Source organism: Alligator mississippiensis, chromosome 2, assembly GCF_030867095.1.
Source record: "Alligator mississippiensis isolate rAllMis1 chromosome 2, rAllMis1, whole genome shotgun sequence".
Lineage (NCBI taxonomy): Eukaryota > Metazoa > Chordata > Crocodylia > Alligatoridae > Alligator > Alligator mississippiensis.
Genome location: NC_081825.1, coordinates 213,106,601 through 213,128,078, shown reverse-complemented (window position 1 = coordinate 213,128,078; position 21,478 = coordinate 213,106,601). Strand labels below are relative to the sequence as shown.

At 39.6% G+C, this 21,478-nt stretch overlaps 1 protein-coding gene across 2 annotated transcripts in view; it reads left to right on the top strand.

The window, feature by feature from the left end:
• The window catches only part of PRMT3 (protein arginine methyltransferase 3), a 116,556-nt gene extending 95,759 nt beyond the window's left edge, over positions 1–20,797 (top strand). For both annotated transcript variants that reach the window (XM_006266240.4, XM_019477087.2), the window contains 3 exons: positions 1,505–1,555; positions 1,753–1,840; positions 20,141–20,797. In XM_006266240.4, the coding sequence (XP_006266302.2) occupies positions 1,505–1,555; positions 1,753–1,840; positions 20,141–20,250 (249 nt within the window). In that variant the 3' untranslated portion in view covers positions 20,251–20,797. The remainder of the gene's footprint in view (positions 1–1,504; positions 1,556–1,752; positions 1,841–20,140) is intronic.
• The last annotated feature ends 681 nt before the right edge of the window (positions 20,798–21,478 follow it).

Genomic DNA, 21,478 nt, shown 5'->3' with positions numbered 1-21,478 from the left:
AATTTCCTCTTCGCTCCCACATCCGAGTGGTACTTTTCTTTCCCATTTCCAGTGACTCCTGTTTCTTCACCAGCCTTAAATGTCTGGCGAACATCACCAAACAGGACCCCAAACAGTTCACCAAGAATCCCTTGGTTGCCCCCTCTCTCACCTTGTTATATATGATTAGTGTGGCCCTGCCCTTCATGAGGTGGTGCCAGACCAGGATGCCCTGTGCCTCATCCACATACATGTTTCTGGAGGATCCCAGGACTCATGACAAAAACACCCAGTTCCAATCATGAGTTGGGGTGCTAATTAGCACATGGATCCTTTGTGGTAGGTATTTGAAGTACACACACGTGCTGAGCTATGGAGTTAGCATGGCTTGAAATGTTGTCGACTCTGCTGGGGCCCAGTCCAGTGGTAAAACATGAGCCTTTTTGCTTTGGACTAATATCATGCATAGTTTGTACTTTTATATAAGTGGATACAAAAATGTTGCTCAAAAGTGTGTGTTAAACTTGCAAGAGTTTCGAAAAAGGTAGCATGCATCAATTCTGGATAAACTAAGCGCGTGGGTACTAGATGCAAATTGCTACACCCATGTTTCATTTCAAGGTCACTGTTTTCAAATTTGCTCCTCACTTCCACGTCCTCAGTGAGAGTGGGATCTGACAGTAAGAAGTAGAAAGAACTGCAAGGGGAAGAAGTTAGGGGGAGGCAGAAGATAAGGGGGGGCTACCTGACCCTTGCAAGACTTATTTTTCCTGCTGTAGCAGTGGGTCGGGGACACGTTCAAGGCAAACCTCCAATAATTAGATTCTATATGTTGAAAATTATACCAGTTTATAAATTTTCTATGTATAAAATCTAATTAAGGGGGATCATCTTGTAGTCAGGGTCATCTTCTATTTGAGTAAATACAGTAATCAGATGAGCCCAGGTTCACTCTTGTCTCTGCCCAGACAGTTCCACACCTTTACTGCTCAGTATCTCTGCAAGGTGGTAACTGCTGTCATGTATAAATTAGTTTTTAAATTGAGTGCAACTCAGTTCACAAAAGTTATGGAGGGGGGTTGGGGTGCCTTGAATCCAAAAAGATTGAGAACCACTGGTGTAGAAGAATGAAAAGTTTTGCTTTTAAATGGGGTCCTACAAAAAAGAGCGTGTCATTAGTACTATTAAGTGGTTATATGTATTTTTTAAAGCATCACTTAATGGATAAACCAAAATTAATTAAATACAGCTCTAAGGAAGCAGTAGAAATATAAATCTAGAAATGAATCCAAGAATTGTCTCAACCCCATGCTTTTTATTCCTCCTCTGATATTTACTTGTCAGAATTTCATCTATTAGTTTTAATACTTCTCTAGAGAAATGAAAAAGGAAAAATTACTCTTATGTTTAAAAAAAAAAAAAAGACTAAAAGGTCTATCATTTTATGATAGACTATGTCTAGAATGATTGTCACTGTTATTGTACTTGTTCTTTGTTCATGGTTTGTATTTTCCTTTTATTATAGGCAGTTGCTGGTTACTTCGATATATTTTTTGAGAAGAACTGTCACAACAGGGTAAGTACTTGAGGTTGTACATTCAAAATTAATTATATAAGATGTATATTTTTCATTTTGTTGCCCCAAGGTGTTTGAAAGCTGGCCTATTTTGCTGTTGCAAGAATTTAAAGTGTGTGTTTTATGTAATAGATTAATGTAGCGTGATATTAAAAATGTTGTACTTCATCAGAGGATTTTGAACTCTGTCAATGCAGGTCTTGTTTTCGACTGGTCCCAGGAGTACCAAAACACACTGGAAACAAACTGTTTTTCTTCTTGAGAATCCAATTTCTGTAAAAATAGGTATGTACTATTTGAAACAAGATTTTTTTTTTTTAATACAGCATTAACAGTGTATTTTGCTTTGTTACTGTTGAATTTATATCAAAATAACTATTAAAAGTTTAAAGTGGCTCTAGAATGAATTCTTGACGCTATACTTCACAGAATTTCCATTTTAATGCATGTAGGAACCAGAAAATGTGTGTTTGCATTTTTATACTATAACCATGATGTGTTTTTATTAGAAAAATGTTTATATTTCTACAGGTATGGATTTTTCTTTTTTTCTGTGGAAATATAATGTTATAGTAGCTGACACTGGAGTAGTCTTCTTTTGGTTAAATATTGCAATCTTGCACATGTTCTTGCACATTACAATAGTATGTATATTTAAATTATTCTTAGTTTATTATATGACTTTCTGGAATGTACCTCCAAAGTATGCTTACATTGATCTTGATCCAGCCCATGACTAAATTTTGTTGTTGTTACTGAAGCAGTACCACTGTGTTAATTTAATAGAAAACAATTCCAAAGAACTTACAATCAACACTTTCTATTGGATGCTCTTCACTTGTGCCTTGTCTGAATACACTAAACTGTAGCAATTCCATCATAAAATGAGATTCATCTTGAATTTCAAAATGAGCAAATTTACTATCAGTAAAGATGAACCAAAACTCAGGTGAACTATTATAGTAGAGATAGTTGAAAGTTTAAATAGTGCTAATGAAAACACTACTAAATTCTACTATACATCTTTGAAGCATTGTTCAAATAAAATCATTCTTCAGAATGCATCCGTGAATTGGTGGTTAAAAACTGTCCAACTCTACAGATGGAGAAATAGAGACAATAAACTGAAATGCCATGGGGCACAGTGAGTTTGTGCTAGCACTTGGCTTATGATTAAGAAAGTCTTGATATTTATTGCCATGCTTGGTCTGCTGTGGGTAACTTCTTTTCTTTTTCCTTTTTAAGTGTCATTTAATATCAAAATAGAGAAAAATAATTAAATTTTATATAATGAGAAAAAAATCTTATCTCCTTTATACTTTTACATAAACAGATAGCTAAATGTTTCCTCTTTTGCTTGTTTTGTTACTGCTAGAATTTGTTCTTAACTAATTTGTGAATGAAGACTACTTACTTTTCTGCTCCCTTTACGCCCCTCACCCCAGCCCATCTGGTTACCTTGAAACCATTTTTTGAAACCTTTTTCTAGTTGTACAAGCTCGTAATCAGAGTTGACCCTCGCTCAGAAGAACTTATAATTAAGAGAACATATGAACACAGTTGGGGGAGGAGGTACGATGAATAAGTAAGGTAAATATTGCAGTGGTTGCAAATGTTGGTTTCACATTTTTCCCTTGTAGGTATGGTTTTAGTTAGGGGGAGAGTAGGTAAAACAGAGTAATGGGGCTAAGGATAGGGTAAAAGCTGCTCCTCGCATTTAAAAAAAAATAGTGGGGGAAGGAGGGAGGGTTGTGAGAGTAGTTATAAAAAGAAGCTGAGGAGAAGAGATGGGGAAGTCCTATGAGGAGTGTGTTAGAGCAGATGGACAAAACCGAGGCTGTGAATGCCCAGTCAAAAGTATAGAAAATATCACCACATTTTAAGGTCCTGGTTAAAACTGGTCCCTGTTAAAACTGCTTCTGTTTCTGTTCCTACCAGCTGTAGTCTCTGGCTGGCTACTTCCTGTAGGTTTTTTGCAAAGGTTCAGATTTCCTGAAATTATTGCTTTATTTGTAATCTGAATTTAAAAAAAAAAAAGAGAAAAATCACAGGATGTCACGCCAAAGTACATCTTGTGATGGCCTGCTGATGTGGATTATCATGTTCCATTTCTGTGCAGCCCCTCCTTGCCAGTGCACATCTACAGATATCCCAAGACTCTTTGAAAGAAAGCTTTGGGCTGGTTTTGAAGCCACTTAGCCTTGTAATTAAGTCATTGTAATTAAAAAAAAAAAAAAAAAAAAAAAGTCTTCCTCCTTCCTTTAGAGGACCAAAGAAGTAAAAGTTACTTGGAGCAAAGCTAGAATTATTAGGAGAATGGAGAAGAACCTAATGTGTGGTTTTCAGTTGTTTCTCTATGTGTGAGGGTATGGTTGTATATGGTAATACTCCTTTTTTCAGCTTTCTGAAGCACTTGTTTTGAATGTCAGGCTTCAGGTTCTTGCTGAGCAAGTTGTAATAATCTATTCACAGCAGACAACTTGCTTTAGAAGTCAGTTGCAAGGATGTCATTAATGACCCACAGAACCATCAGACTGATTTCATTGCCACACTCACCCTCTGCAGGATTTTTAAGGCAGTTGAGACGTACAGCTGTTGTTTTTATAGCTGTGTAGGGACACATGAGATCTTCAGAGGTGCAGTACTTTTGTGTGGTTTGTTAGTTATTTCCTCCATTACAATCGAGATGTCCTGGGTTTTTGACTGTCACTTATCCTTATGGTGTCTTTGCATATGTTTATATTTGCTTTAACACAACTGATTTGATTTGTTTCCTGAGGTAGTCCCAGCTGAGATCTGCTAAAATACATACAGCTGAGCAGCATTGAACATGCAGGGAAATTGTTTTGTAAAGTCCAGTGACATTTGTCAAAATATGCCCATTGTTTAATGTTACATAGATCAGTTCACACTTACTAACCTCCTGAAATTACTAAAAGATTTGCTTAACCCACTTCATTTGATAGGTGCAGTGACTTTCTAAAATCAGTTTGCAGAACTTGGCATATTCTGACACAGTGGTCACAAGACTAATCTTATATCAGTTCTTTCCTAGCTTTTCATTTTCTTCTCATTTCACTCTCTTCCTCATCTTCCCTTCTACTTCTATTTTCTGTGTTGGCTTCCTTCCCTTTCTTTATATTGCTCCCTTTAGCCCTCTTTCCTTGGTCTGTTTCATACCTTTTTAGGTTCCTCCTTAATGTTCAGCTCTGAGTAATCCCACCTCCTTTTCCTCCAGGTAATACTTCACCTTTCTTTCCTCCAGTTCAGGGTCATGGTGTTTAATTTGGGCTATAAATTTATTGGACTAGTTCATAGTACAGTTAAATCTTTACCTTCTTTCTGAGGTTATTGTCAAAGTCTGTTGGTTCTTTCCTCAGAGTTCCAAAAATCTGTTCCCCTCTATACCTAATCACTTGAAGGTGAGGTTTCTTAGTCTGTCTGCTAATTTATCAAAACTTCCTTTTCATATCTGTTACTCAGTTCACATACAGACATTCCATTTCAACTAAGAGTCACGGTTCTCCCTGTAGAAGCCACAAGTGTACAGATGCTTAGGATTCTTCTTTCAGAGCAAAAATAGCTACTCCTTGAGAAAAATAACCTGGGACCAACCAGGGTTAAATCATTCCTGGGAGAGTAAATTTCTGTACACTTTTCCTTCTAAATGAAGCTGCAGCACAGTCATCAAGCATGGCAGTATGGCTTCTCCCTTCACCTACCCCACTAGCCACTACCCTACTTCCCTCTGGGAGATGGTCTGTCATCTGGGCTGGACTCTGCTGCTATAGCTGAGTAGGGAGCAGAACATGCCCTCTTCACAATCATCAGATTATGCTGTAGGAAAATGAAGGTTGGCCCTGAGCAGTCTGAGTCAGCCAATCAGGACTGCCCTGTGAATTGCTGCCATCTCTCTCCAGGCTGACTGAGGGAGCCTACAGAACACTCTGAGATCTGTGCACAGAGGCCCCCTTGCAAGTTCTCTTCCCTTTTGGGGCTCAGCATCCAAATGTCTGCTCAGGTGTCTCTGGGTAAGCTTTTTCTACTGAGAAAACTAACCTGGGAAATTCTCCAAAATCACATAAACATGTGTACACGGCCTCAACCTCTAAAAGATATTCACTCGTATCTTTTTTTCATGCTATTTTGACACTTGGAGATTACGCGAAGTGGACTCTTGTCTGTGAAAGTTTATGCCTCTCTGAATGAGTTTGTCTCTAAGGTAGCATCTTGCCCTGCCTTCTGCCACTCTTCCTTTGCCAGCTCAGTTTCCCATGCCCATCTTCCAGTACCTGCAAAGCTTTATTCTGGTCTTTCCCAGATCTTGTTTCTTTGCTTTCCTTCCCAGTGCTTTTATTCACTGTAGTTGACCAATTCTAGCACCAATAGTGCCATTTTCATGGTATGAAGAAGTGAGCCCCACTCTCTCTGTGCTCAGGGCCCATAGGCTGCAAGGTATTGGTCCACAGGCTCCCACCCAGCTGCCACCCCCTAGCAATTGCTTTGATTTCAGAGGCAGCCAGGGTCTCTGGACCCCCTCTCCCTCCAGATTCCTCTTTCCTGCCCCAGAGACTGGTGCTGTGCAGTGCAACACAGCCTGAGGTGCCTGAGAAACATGACATAGCCTGTGGTTGGGGAGCTTAAGGTGAGGTAGGGTATCCAGGTGCACAGCAGCTGAAGGGGAGCTCAGTACAGCAGGGAGATGCACACATGGTGCAGCTGGAAGGGGGGGTGCAGGGCAACAGGGAGACATGCAGTATGTGGACCCTGAGGCCAATGGTCACGTTGGCCCCAGCCACTTAAAAGTTGGACAGCCCTGGTTTAAATGATGTGCAAAGTTCCCTTGGTGACATTTTGCCTTCTAGGTTTTATAAGGATCTAGAAGAGTGAGTTTGTGACAAAGGTCAAGTAAATCAATTCCCTGTTCTATACTGGGACTTTTGAAAACAATCAGTTTACAAGCTTGGCAGAACTCCATGGTCCTTGTAAACCTTTTGTTTCTAAATAAAATTATCATAAAATGAGATCCCAATCCTCTATCAGAAATATGTAGCAGCTCTTTTTTTAAGTTGTCTGGCATCAGTATAAGGCTCTGGTTGCATTATTATGTATACTGGCTAAAATATATTGGTTGCTATGAGATATTTAAGTATGTTGAGCATTTAACAGGAAATTATCTGCATTATGCCATTGCAAGATCATTACATTGCTCTCCAGTGTAGAGTAGTTTAATCTTTCCCTGGGTTCTCATGCCAGTTTTTATAGTCTCAAATTAGACATGTGTTTTTTGGTCCTAAAGGAATGTTGGTTCTTGACCAGTAATACTAACCGTGACTAAACTGCTTTAGCAGGTAGAAGTAGTGAAAAACCCACCCCTTTCTGGATATGGAAGACTGGAAAATGTTGTCTTTAGGAAAATGGGACACACGTAAGTTTCATTCTGGCTTGAAAGATCTTGAGGCCAGGAAATGCAGCAGTAGTAAGGCAGGCTCTTTAAATTACTTTAATCTGATAGGCAGGCACTGTAACTTTTCTTACTAGGCATGATTCAAGATATGAATCTCATGTGTAATGAAGCTAAGCAAAGCTTCATCAGTCTGCTGGTTTTGTTTTTAATACTAAAAAAAAATGTAGCAAAATGGAAGAAACCACAGGAAGAGGTCAACTGACTTTTTATTGAGAAGAAAAATATTTAATCCAATATTAAGGATGCCATATGTTGGATCCCCTGCAAATGCCAGGCTGGCTTCCCATAACCACCCCCTAAAAAGCATGCAAATTCCTATTTATTTATGGAAACATGAGAGAGAAATGTGTATTTCCCCTCATTAATGATCCAACCAAAAAAAGTAAAATATCCATCTGCTATTCTGTATCTCCACAAACAATACTTTGGATATAAAATATCCCGGCTTCCCTCGTTTGGTTCAAGCATGGACGTTTGCTAAATGAATCTAACTATTCTAAAAATAATCTTAAAGGCTCTACATTTGTGTTCTTCCCCTCTGCCCCCCCACCCCAATAACTGCATTAAGGTAGACCAAACAGGGGCGAGGGGGAACTTTACCACCAAATTCTATTAGCAGTAAAACAGCACATTGTCGTCATTTTATGTTCTTGATATTGCCTTGCAAAGGAAATAAAACCTTAATGTTATTGTTTTCCACAAATGCCAAAAAAGGCTGAGCAAAGCAAATCTGAAGTAGAACTCTTAGGACTAAACCCAACTAAAATGTCTGATTACCATTTCGACTCCATAGCATGTATCGTTAGTATGTAGCTGTTTGCAAAATAACACACTTTAACGTGTTGATTTATTTACTCAGTTTTTTAAATAATGAATAGAAAAGTGACATTGGCCCAATCAATCTTCCTGGATGCTTTGATTTTTAAACTGAAATATTTCTGCATTCCATTTATAATCCCTGGAGCATTTAAGTTCCTAAATGAGATTTTGATTTTTATTCTTCCTGCCTTCAGTTGTAACTAAATATTCTCTTACCATAGGACTTGTCTGCTGACAAGTGAAATACTGTAATTTAACCTTTTTAAAGTTAATATTCCTTAAAATTTAGACATTAAGGTAACCACATCCATGAGGTTACTGATACCTGGACCTTTTATTTATATTGCGTCTTCCCATTCATTAAAAATTAAGCAGTAGAATGCTAGAATCATTTGCAGAGCAGGTATCTGGTATGAAAGAACTCCATCCCAGCCCCCTCTTTTGGGTTGTCTGTCTTCCTCTTCTCCTTCTCTCTGCCCATGTGTCTATCAACCCGGTTGCTGGGAACCACCTGGTTGCCTAGGGGATCACCTAGTAAGAGGGACAGACCTGGCCCTCTCCCTATGGCCAGGTCTGTTGTTAAAATTCCTGCCTTTGACCTGGGAGGACGGTCCTAAGACAGCAGTCCCTCCTTGGAGTGGGGGTTGATGGGATGACATTTTTTAAACTCACTGCTGAGCATCAGTGAGGCTCAAAAATTACTTGATGTTGGTTAGGTCCAGGTGGTGAAGTCAGAAAGGTTATAAAGAGGGTCCCTTCATTTTGGGAGGGGGAGACATGTTTTAGAACACAGCCAGCAAGCCATGCAGCCTCCAGAGCAAGCTCAGTCAGTATCCGAATGAACTTGTGAGTAACTTGCCTGAATTTTAGCTAGTATCTTAGGATGAAGTGATCTAGAAGCATGTCAAAAGGCTACCAAGCCACTTCAGTTTGCTCAGGGTTTTTCTTTTGGTACTTCTCTGACCTGTACCCCTCCCCATGCGTACCCTCTCCAATCAGTAAAGCTATCTGTTATACTAAGCATTGCTGTACCTGCTTGAGAGGGATTAGGGAATCCTTTTTAGCTTTCTTTTGCCCAGCTGACTAAGGGAAGCTGTTGCTAATCATCCAGGCTATAAGAAGCACCCCAGAATCCCACGGTGGGTTAAGCACCCACAAGGTCTATGAGGTAGGTCTATGAGGTCTGTGTACCCCAGGGGGTCAGAGTCCTGACAAAGACCAGACCCTGAGTGGTGGCAGCAGTTACCCCAGGCTTGCAGATGTGCTCCAGGAAGGGGGTCAGCCAGACGTACGCAGCCCCAGAGAGGCACTCGAAGTTTGGTTTTTGGTCGGGTGCAGTGAGGTAGGTGTCTCAGTGTAGGAATGCCCGCTACTGTGTTGCCACATCTCATATTTTATAGCACTTGTTTCAGGACCTGGCATTCAAACTTTTATTTAGGCTTTTTGGAAACCTTGAGCCCACAAGTTTAAGCATTAGGGAAGAGCTCTTCTCGTAGCTAGTTCATGCTGCTACAACATGAAAGGAGCCTTCGATTCAAACAGAAGGAGTTCACTGTTGCCCAGGCTCTCTTCATGACCAAGTCATGCTCCTCTGTGTGGCCTATTTTGTAGGATCCAGGTGGGAGGTAAAGCTGTAGCATATAGCACAGCAGGGATTCCAGGCAGCAATGCTGACTTTGGCAGCTAGGGAGAGGGTAGTGTAACTAATGGGCTGTTTATACTACACAATGTCAGGATACCCAAGCCACCTCTAAAGAACTGGCAGGGGTTCCAGGAGCATTCTTGCTTTGAGAAGCAAGGTAAAATTAGTTATCAAGAAGCTTCCCATCATTATAACTGTTCTTCTTCTGGTTAACTGAGCTAACTTGAAAGTTTCAAGGAAATAGCCATCTAGACCCTTGCTCTTAGGTTCACTTAAATTGCATTTTAGATGGTCATAAAGGTTCATATAGACTTTTAACAAATATTTTCATTTATTTAATACCTAATTTGATTTTACATTTTCCGGCAGATTTTCTAAGCACCTGTCCATAGATTTTGTATGGTCTGCTGTTGTTTTGTATACTAGTTATTGGAATGTGCATTTCTGTTTCTGTTGTTTTTTAGCTTTAAATACACATACAAGAAAGAATTGATTAGATCAAATTATCACATTTTTTTAGTATCCATCATATGGGTAAAAAGTCAATGCTCCATATATGCAAGGAGGAATCATTTAGTTATGACACAACTTTAGTGGGTTCACTGTAATGATACCCCCAATAAAATAGCGACCAGGACGTTGTAAACAGCTCAGTGAAGACCTCTGCTCAGTGTACAGCCATTGACAAAAAGTTAGGCAAGGTTAGTGTGTGCAAAGAATGAGGGAGAATATAAAGTCAGGCCAGAAATAATGTTAGCTTTTGGTCATCCCAGTCCTAAAAGACAGGCTGGTAAGGAGTCAGAAATGGTGACAAAAATGAATTGCAGAAACATTTTGATATGAAGAAAGTCTGTCAAAGACCGTTTGCAGTTTAAATGAGAGAGCCTAATAAAGTATACAGTAATGTCCTTTTGTCATAATATACAGACAGAATATTTCAAATTCAGGGTTGGGAAGACTTTGTAAGCTGTATGACTAGCTTGTGGAGCTCAGGGCCACAAGACATTGTTAGGTCCCACGTAGTTTTTATATAGAAACATCTCACATTGTAGGTCCCACTCAGTCCCTGTTATCACAGGTTTCCCATTATGCAGTCCCTTTTTTAATATGACTGCCATCTGTCTTAAAAGTAGCTAGGTTTTTTGCCTCGATTTGACTAGGTGGAAGACTGCTTCAAAACCTCACGGCTCCGATTGTTAAAACCTAATTTCCAGCCTCTAGTTTATTCATAACCAGTTAATATGCATTGGTTTCCATATCAGCATTGTCCTTTACCTTAAACACCTGTTCCTGTTGAGTGTTACTGCCTGAGGCACAGAGAGCAGTCATATTTCATCCCGTGCTTCATTCTGTTGGGTAAATAAGCTAAGTTACTTTTGGCCTTTTTCGTTTAAGATGGGCTCTATTTTGCTGCATCTGTTTCATTTTGAATTCCTCTTTTTTTACTGTAGCTGATCAGAATTGTATGCAGTCTTCTACATGAATTTGCAACAATATTTGGTACCACACCATAACTACTCAATTATCCTTGGATGCTATTTGCCCTTAAAACCCCATCACACTGGTTCATAGTCATCCCATGCTGAATTACTGCATCTGGATTTTGCCTCTTTAATCGCTTCTAACTAAAGAGCTACCGGCTTATAATGGAATTTATTGTTAGTTCCCAGCCACATAACTTCGCATTTTTGTGCTGTTGAATTTAATCCCATTCATTCATTCAGTCTTCAAAATCATTTCCAGTTCTTATATATTGACAGTGCCTTCTTGTACTTTCAGTTTTCCAAGTGAATGTCTATTCTCCTAATCCTAAATTGCAGTAACATTTACTTAAAAAAGTACTCTTTCTTCTTTTGCATGAGGGAATAAACTTCTGATTGATGGTAGTTAGTAAAAAGTTTCCTTTTTGCATAGATTTTCCCTTAACTTCATATTGCAGCTTTTCCTCTACCTTCCCCTGAATCAGCTGATCCTAGGACCCCATAGAGATGTGTTTTGGGAAGGGTGGATCAGTGCTTTGATCCAAAAGGACATTTCCTATATTGGTGAAAGCTTCTTTAGTTTTATGGGGAAAAATGCAACTTCATTTTCCCTGCTTGCTTTTGCATTTTGCATTGATTTTTTTTTCATTAGTAGCTTGCATTACATACAAATATAACTTGCCAGTTTGTATGGGAGGAGTTGATTTCTTGCTTCAAATAGGGAGATAAAAGATGCCAGTGAGTCACATAGGTATACAATTAAGAATGGGAAGAGCAATCAACATATGGATTTATTTGGGGGGACAGTGGAAGACCAATAATCAGACTCGATTTTTTTTTTTTAATGATTTATGGCCAGGGAAAGCAGAACATGTGATGACTGTATGATAGCAATCGAAGACAAAAAACTGTGTGTGAAGACTGATAGGAGTCCCCTGCTATATGACACAGTGGGGATTGAATCTTAAATGCTCTGGAGAAGAGAGGAAGTAGATCTGTGTCAGTCAGATCAGTGAGATGGGTTATACCAAGCAAAAGTGTTGAGGCTGAGTGCCCAGCACCAAAAGGGGTGTGGTCAGAGGCAAATTTGTCCTGTGTATTCATGACAGCATTGTACAGATATAAAGGGAAATCATGGTTCTTTACATGAGTAGCTTGCTTTGCATATAAATTAGATCAAGACCAGGAGTGTTACCATTGACTATATGCAGCTGCATATATGTCATTTTATCTGTTGAGGTATGTCATTATAGAAGTGGGGACACTTATCTGCTGTGGTAACAAGTTCTTGCTGTGTGACTTTTCTGCAGTATATATTTTTGTTGTAATTGGAAAGAAAAAATCAGGGCTCTCCAAGAGATGAATAAACATGATGGAACAGGATTATAATTAATTCAATTTTGTCCTCCTCATACTGCGGTGTTACTATATGGTTTACTTGCATCCAGTTTAAGCATGATAAGAGCAAGGTGATTCAGCTCAATCCTGGAAAGCCCTTCCTATGATGCTTTCAGAACAACAGAACTATTTAAGCAAAATCAGTCATTTTACATCTACATGACATTGATTAATTGTTGCATGGTACCTTACTGTTACATAGTCCTTGCCTACAGAAAAGACTCCATAATGGCAGATTTAATGTGGGACTCCAGAGCAGGGGGTATAGCAGTGTGCCTCTTGACTGTGAATTAATACATTGATTGTCTGGGTCCCTTAATGCAATTAGCTGCCTTCATAAATAACCAAGGGCTCCTATGAAATCATCAGGAAGTCATGAGGGAAACATTCTTTCCCGGTAGACTTTGTTTTAGGGTTTTAATTGTTAGTTCTCTTATTTAAAAATAATGCTGGTATGATGCCTTTTAAAGGATTTTTGTATTAAAAGATCTTAAATTTAAAGGTTTTTTCAATGGATACTAGTACATAATTAGTATCTATTGAAAAACACTCTGAACTTTAAGGCTTTTTCAAACCAGTTGAAATTGCCTAGCAGTTGATATAAACCTCCTAATTTTGCATTATAGAATGTTAGATGTCCTTGTAAAGATGGAAAGTTGTTTAAAAATCCTGTTACTTTTGACATCTGCCTTATTTAGACCCGAGTTCACATGTTCATTCAGGTTAATCTGGACCTTGTTCTTGGAAACCAACTTTCACTGATCATTTTAAGAAAGGATTTACATTAATATATTTTTCCTGTGTTTTGCTTCACAAGATTTCTTCAGTTCATGTAACCTGTGATTCCATTTAGGTTTGTGTACTTTTACAAAAAATCTGGTTGAACAAAGTTGGACAGTTAATAAGTTTTCCTGGAAATTAAGGGCAGTTGTTAATTAGCAGGATTTGTTACTGTATTCTTAACAGTAGGCCTGTATTGTGTTTTAAAATGTTGTTGGAAAGCTTTCTTGAACATAACTTTATACGGTCTCAAGTAACATGTTTTCCTGCAGGCCATTACTTTAAATACAAATCTAGTGTCTGATTTATATTTATGGAATATAAGAGAACTGTAGGGAGTGCATATGGCTTTTTAAAACCACCTACGTTTTGAAGTGGCTTCCAGCTTAGTTTTAAAGATGCCGTTATGCTGCCTGGTTGGCTTGTAGTTTCTACTTATCCAAGGAGATCATTGAACTATTTCAGCATTTTTTCAACAAAATGGAAAAAAAAAATGAAGGAAAATTATTGCAGATGTTAGCAATCCATTTTAGAAATCACATGAAGTAACAGCTGTTTCAGATGCTTAGTTAAACCAAAAAAAGATGGAGAAAGATAAGGTGTGGTCAACAAGACAGAGAAGAGATGAGAATTTAGTAATAGATTTGTCTGCAGAGGTATGAAGATCAGGAAAGAAGCAAGGCCTGCTAGAGGAGCAGCAGAGTACATCATGTTCCTGCCCAGATGTTTCTATTTTTTTTATACACCCAATAGATCCTCATATGTTTAAGCAGATTCCTTTTTGCTTTGAAGATTGGTTATCATGGTGTCGACTTGGAAATCTTATATCTTTTAAAAATGTTTTGGAAAGTTTGTAATCCAGCTCTTCTAGAGTTGAACAGTTTATAACTTTCTCTGAAGTTACATTTAAACAATGTTGGTTTTATACATTTGGTTTTTATATGCAGTCTTGTAAAGTGAAGGAAGTCAAATCATTTGTGATCCCTTTGCTAGGTAAGCTTCCTATTAAGAGATCAGATTTCTTCACACTCTGTAGAGAGTGTGCAGCATACATGCACGTTTCTACTTCAGACCTGGTAGGGTATTATGCACAACAAAACTCCTGCTCCCTAAAACCAAGAATATCAAGGGTGGAGGTGGTGCTGTTATATTGTACATGTACCAAACCAGATTGTAATCGATGGACTTAAAAGCTTCATTAAGAAAAAGTTAGAATTTAAAAATCTTTACATGGCATGGTAGAGCATCAAAGAAAAGGGATTCATGATGGCCACATGAGTACATGGTTGTGGGATGATAAAACAGTCTTAATCACTTAGTTAACCATGCAGTCGCCATTTGTCTGGGGTAAAGTACATCATTTGTAATACCAGTCATAGAGTCCCATTGGAGTGCTTGCCCAAAACCTCTGGCCCTGCCTTATTTCTATGAGTTCCCTGCCCAGCCAGGCATATCTCTTAGAGTTGTCAGGGGTGGAGGGAGAACCCCAGCTGCTTCTGACTCAGAGACCCTACATTCTTCATCCCCAGTCTCTCGGGATCTACCTATATTGCGTCAAAAGTGCAGTGACTCCTTAAACGCTGTTCTTTTTGTTTGTTTTTTTTGCTTGGTTTTTTTTTTTTGCTATGCCTTCCCTGCTGTCCCTCCCTGCCACTGATTGGCAGAGGGGCCCTGGTGGCCCCACTGTTGTTCCTAATCGGCTGGGAGGCAAAAACTGGGGGTTTAAATATGTCACGGGTTTTGCCTGCCAGGTGATACGCAACAGCACTGCTGGGGCCCCTTCGCCTATCAACACAGTGAAAAGAACAAGATAAAAGGATCCACTGTGCAGTATACATTCAGCACCATTTAGGTAGTAGATCCCTACATGATCTCCCTTGGCTTTCTGTGGTCCTGTCTCACAGAGCTAGGGGTCATATGAGCCCTGTATTCATTCCTGCTCAGGGCAGGGGGTCGGACTAGATGATCTGCTCAGGTCCCCTCCGACCCTACTTCTGTGAATCTATGAAGAGCTACCTTCCAGTTCAGTTCCTGGTGAAGGGAGTTAACCTTCTTATAAGGAGAAGTGTACCCCAAGATCCAAGGAGCAAAACAGACAGCTCCTCTTCGCTGAAGACATTTACCGAGCCAAAGCCCACCCAGCCAGAGGTGATCTGCCCTGTCCAAAAATTGAATCCCTCTGTCCTTAATCCAGCCTGCACAGCCTTTAGCATCCCAAAGTAGGCTCAACTGTTCTCTCAGAGGTCTACAGAGTTTAAGCTTAAACCCTGAAGTTGCTTAGCAGTTCCTGCTCTTCAGACTCTCCCCCCTCACCTGGCTGGCATGTTGTTGACCTTATCTGGCTGTTCTGTCCATTTTGATGCCTGTCTCAATCTGCTTCCTTTTGGAATCTCCTCCAGAAGATAAGTACCAAGCCCACCTGAAGCATCTGCAAGGCTGTTCGATTCCCTATTGAGGCTGGAGCTTCATCTAGTCTTTTCCTCCATGTAGATGCTCTGGAACCGAGCAAGGGCTGCCTTTTCCGATGTACAAGCTAGTGAGGGAACAGCAGTGGCACACAACATTATTACAACGTGAGCACAGTTAAACCAAAAATATTGTGATAAAACCATAATCTGCCACCTTATTGTTTTTAACACCTTGATAAAGCCTATTTAAATATTAGTTTCTCTTTGAGTGCATCAGGCATCTGAATACAAATAGCTCCTCCCTGTATCTCCAGTGAATTTCAGTGGCAATACAGGTTTCTTGCTTTAAAGATTAGGTGGTGGTTTTAATTTGAAAAAAACAGGGCTTGTGGCATCATCATCTATTTTTAATATATTCTGGCATAAAGTTGTTCATATTAAAAGCTTTAACCATGTTCATGCTTTTATTACCATGAGCAATTCGGGGCTTATTCTGACAAGCAGTATAAAGGCAGGCCAAAGAATATTGTGCCCACCTTCTAGTTACAATATTGGTTTTATTTTTCATTCAGATGCATTGCATCAGTTTCTAGCCATTGCATCATCCCACCATTGTGAAAATATGGAATATCTATTTCTTTGTGACAGGGGTGTAGGTTGTAGCCGTGTTGGTCTAAGGACATAGGCAGACAAATTCACCCAAAGAACATTGTCTGCCTATTTCTTTGTGAGGCAGACAAGGTTCCTTGGGTGAATTTGATATCTTTTATTAGACCAACCCAAATGGTTGGAGAATAGTTATTAAGCAAGCTTTCGGGTTCAAAAACCCTTCAGATGAGTTTGAAACAGGCTCCAAAGTAATCGACCAAGAAATGCAGTATGTTGCTTGTGCTGCATCCATCCATGTATTCAAACAGTAATAATAAAAAGCCAAGCAAACTTAGTAGCATGGATTGTTAAATGAATGATAAGAGAGCCCTGGTCACGTACTTCCTTTGACAGGTAATCTCTTTGTATAGCAGCATGTACTCTTTACTAAGTCTCTAAATGTGCTGGTTTTGTTGCACCTTTTTTTTTTTCCTCAATCAGTAGTTGTTGGCAGGATGAACAGCTAATCAGGTGAAATGCCTACTATGTAGTTGGCAGGAAAAGCTTCAACATTGTGTCTTGGGCTTCTAGGCTTTCAAAATACAGATGTTTTGCATGCACTGCTTGCTTATTTTCAAATGTACATGTAGAATTTGCATGTGCAGGCCTATCCTCATACATGTATAGAACATGCATGGGATCCACAAATTTTGTGATTTTTCTGTAGTGTCACTTCCTACTAATTACAGGGTCAGCAGGCTGTCCTGGTCTGTATGGACTACCTGTGAGCCAGTTTATCTTGCTCTGCTCCCATTTCCCCATCCCTAAAGTAGAGATTTTTAAAATATACCTTTATTTGTTAAAGCATTTAAGATTTATGGCTGAAAAGAGCTTATTTGAATAGTATTATTGACAATGTTTATGTTTTGCTGTCAGTACCAGTTAGCCATGCTAATTAACAACACTCAATATGGGCACTGCTTGCTTATGCTGAATTTTTAAAAATGTGGCCTCTCAAAAGTATTTGCTGATTATTGAAATAAAATTGTAGGCTTTTTTTTCCTCGTGTCTTGGTTAGTAATAAGTGTTACACGAGTCATTTTCCCAATTATGGGTCTTTGAGGATTGCAGACTTTTATTGCTGTGTACCTATTTCGCTTTTCTATTGACACTTCCAAGTAATTGAAAAAAATTGGCAAAATAATCTGTGAGTTGGAAACGTTCAAGTATTTCACAAGTTTGTTTTTTCTCTTTTCTGCATAATATGAATATACTGTATTTATCTGAATCCAAGACTACTTCAGAGTTGACCCATCCCCCAATACTTAGATTCTGCACCTGGAAAATTATGCAAGTATTATAGTTTTCCATGTACAGAAGCTAATCATTGAAGGGTTATCTTGTATTTGTCTCCCCCCACAGCTGTGGCAGGGAGAACAGGGGCCAAAATGCCAGACCCCTTGCTCATCTGTGTTGGTTCCCTTGCACTTGCCTCCCACTCCCTGCTGCCTGACCTCTTGCCCCACCATACCTATGTCTGCCTCCTTGCTGCATGTCCCCTCCACCCCTGCTGCTCACCCTTGAAGGCTCTGGCTCCAGGGGAAACAGCAGTAGTGACCCTGCCTCAGGCCAGTACTCAAATCCAAGATGAGGCGTTTCCTCCCTCCCTGCCATGGTTTTTTTTTTTGGGGGGGGGGGGGGGGGGAATTCTTGTCTTGGATTTCAGTGTATATGGCAGGGGTGGGCAAAACGGCAGATCCAGCCAGCAACCAGACTTCATTTTCCAGCAGCCCTGCCCACGTCACGGCTGGTTTCCATGGAGCAGTATAGCTGTGACAATGCATAGCCAGGGTTTCCTTGGAGACTGGCCCAAGCAGTGTTGGCTGGGCGGGGGGCTGCTCTGTGGCTGGGGCCAGGGTTTTGCAGCTGTAAGTGTGGTCCAGGGCTGAGGCAGAGCTTCCATTCGTTGCCTGAACGCTCCACCAGGGCAAAGCCACAATCTGCTGCCTGTACCCCCTTGCTTGGGGTGTGTGGGCAGCAGATCTGAGCTCTACCGTGGCTCCAGCCCGTGCTGTCACTGCCACAAGATCCCAGCCCCAGAGCAGCTCCCTGTCCAGACGCGTGACTTGCCAGCGCTGCTTGGGCTGGTCTCCATGGAAACCCTGGCCCCATGCTGCCATGGTGCCGCTGCTGCCAAAGTCTCCAATGGAAACCGGCCACAGCAACACAGGCAGGCGCTGCTGGGAAATGGAATCTGCTGTGGGCCCTCACCTGCCCCAGGTATACGGTAAACTTTATAGATCCTGCCTTTTCTCAAATCTATGTGGTGTGGGTTGTTTTTGTGTTGTCATTTAATGTTCATAACTAAACTAAATGTGCTGTCCGTTTGGTCTCAATATCTTGTGAGGAGAGAAACTAGATTGTTTTTAGACCCACTTGAATTCATGCTGTAGGGAAATGGCTATTATCCATTAATAAGTCTGTTACTAACTTTAAAAATAGCAAATTATCCTTCACAAGTAAGACTTGAAATGCATATCCAAGGGGGTATGTTTATATAGCTTGAAAATTAAAGTCTGGATCTTGCTTACGGGTAGAGAGCTCCACAGATCTTTTGTACATGCCGTAGCAGCAGTTTAGATCAATATAATAGCTATTTAAAAATGCTCAGCAATGCATATGCAGTTACAAAACTGTTCAATACACCTTTGTAATGGTGTCTTCCATTGAAGGACCTGAAAATGTTTTTATAAACAAACTTTTAAGATAAAGAATATATAGGAAAGATTTTACCTACTACTGAAGCTCATTTAGTAACCACATGCGGGGGTGGGCCACAGCAGCTGCTTAGTAGCAAATTAAATATACCACCATAGGTTAGGGCATGCACGATATTTAATTGAAACATCAAGAGGAGGAATTTAACTAAGTAGGATAAGGTGTTTTGTATTCAAATGACAGAATATCCACTTCTGACCCTCTCCCCTCCCTCCATACACACCTCCATGATTACCTTTGCTTCCTCTGTGAGCCAAAACAGCTATTGCTAAATGACGCTGTGAAGTAAAAAGGCAGTTTAAGTTTTGTTAAACTTAAGATACATTTTATGAGTATATTTTCAGTGTCATGAACGTACTTATGCAGATACTCCCCTGCGAGCTGTACCCAAAAACAAAACTATCTGCAATCAAAGCCCAAGCTAAGTGCAGTGCCAAGTAGTAAACACAATATATGCAGTGATGAGTAACCAGATTTAAACAGTTCGCTCAGTTTTATTCATCTACGGTGATTATAGTAATAGGTTTGAATACAGAACATAATGAAGGAATAACACAAAAAACACTGTGGGGACTACGACTTTTCCTTTATGCTTTTAACATACTCTTGCCACAATGTTTACTTCATGAAGAAATAATTTCATTTGTAGTTAAAGTTTTTTACATAATAGGATTTTTAGTTTTCATGTTGTTTATACTTGAAAGAAAGGTAAAATATTTTTTTATAAAAGATGACCTCAACTATGTTACTGAAAAGTTGCGATGCTCCCAGAAGTTATTGGCAGTGGTTTGCCGATCAGTTGATGTGGAAATACTGTCAGCTCAAAAAGGTGGGGGTTATTGTTAGGGGGTTGGGGCAAGGGGAAGGTGCAGGGAGATCCATCCTAGCTGCAACGAATCCTTTTTTAAAAGTGGATAAAATAATCCTGTAAAAGTATATAAAATAAACTGTACAGAGATCTTTGCTGGCAGTAATAGTTCTTAGACTGTGTCAGATGAGAAATTAATGAGTATTATGCACTTAGATCAATTTTAAAGACAGTCTGTTTTGGCTCAATTTATTGTCAAGACATTGACACCAAATTTTTTTGTCTTCCCTTAAATGAAGCTTTTAGCATGCAACCTGCAGAGAAAAATGTAGCAGGTCTATTCTAGCCATTCATTGTGTGACTTGAGGATGTAAACTCAATCTTTCCTTTTTTTTATTTTTTTTTAACTCTTGCAGGTGAAGCCTTGGAAGGAAAAATAACAGTCCAGAAAAACAGGAAGGATCCACGGTCCCTCATTATAACTCTTTCGGTGAACAATATAAAGCAGACATACAGTCTGCAGTGAAAAGTGAGTTACACATGCATCTCATGTAACTGCTGTAATCTGTATTCTGGACACACAAAAATGATGCGTATTTGGTTCCAGATCAGAGTGAGTTTTAGTAGGAATTGATTGGCATACATTATAGAGTGAAACATGCAATACACCAGTTCTGAGCTCCTTCCATAGCTGGGAGGGGAGGGAAGGAAAGTATCTCTAATAAAGCAAATTGTTAGAAAATGTCAGATGCAAGTTTGACAATATTCTGACAAAGAATGACAAATAAACACTCAATTTTATTTAGAACATGGTTTATTCTTGCTGTGCCAGCTTACAACCCTTGCAACAAAAAAGAAGTCTTGTACAGTTTCTTAACATAGGTGAAACGAAAAGTCAAATCATGTCCAGATTCTGTATAGTTTTCATTTGGAAACCCTTGGTGGACAGAAGTACTTCAGGATTTGGCCACATTCCTGTGTTGGTAAAGACTTTGTTTTTACAGCATTTCTTTTACTCTGTGAAGTATTAGCAATATTACATTGTATTTGTCAAAAATAAACCATCAAAGTACTGTTGTCTTAATTTGTACTGTTCATTTATTAGATCATTCACAATTCTGATATCTTCAATGGTTCCCTCGTCATTACTGAGATTTTTTTCCCTGGGCTGCATTTGGGTAATACCAGTATTTTTCCTTGTCTCCTCCTTGTCCTCCATCGCACAAAATAGCAGACAGTTGTCATATCCTAGCCAACAGGATCTCATGCCGTTAGCATTAAAGTTCTACCTACCACAAAGCCCAGAGGCAAAAAGCTTGGAATTCCAGCCCTTACGATCGTGGGCTGAATCTGAATAGGTTCATCTCAAGGCAGCGCTGATAGGCTTCTTACAAACAAGCATTGATTACGGAGCCAAAATTGCTACTGGGGTCTTCCTGGCTGAACTTGTAATGAGGCCAGTGTTGTAGACATACATTGCCATTTCCCCCTTTGCTCTCCTTCTGTACGCTTATGTTTTTCAACAGCAAAGGGAAAATATTTATATATTGACATAATCATATATTCTATTTATTTATTTTATATGAGGTTTGTACACAAGATGAAAATGTTATCCTGTGTGAAAACTACTATAAGCATCATTTTCATTACTTATTGGCATACATTCTTATAAATGGGAAACTCCAAAGTTTCCAGGCCAATTTTTTCAAAAGAGTTGACTCATTTGAACTGGAGGCAAGAATTTCTCTCTCGTG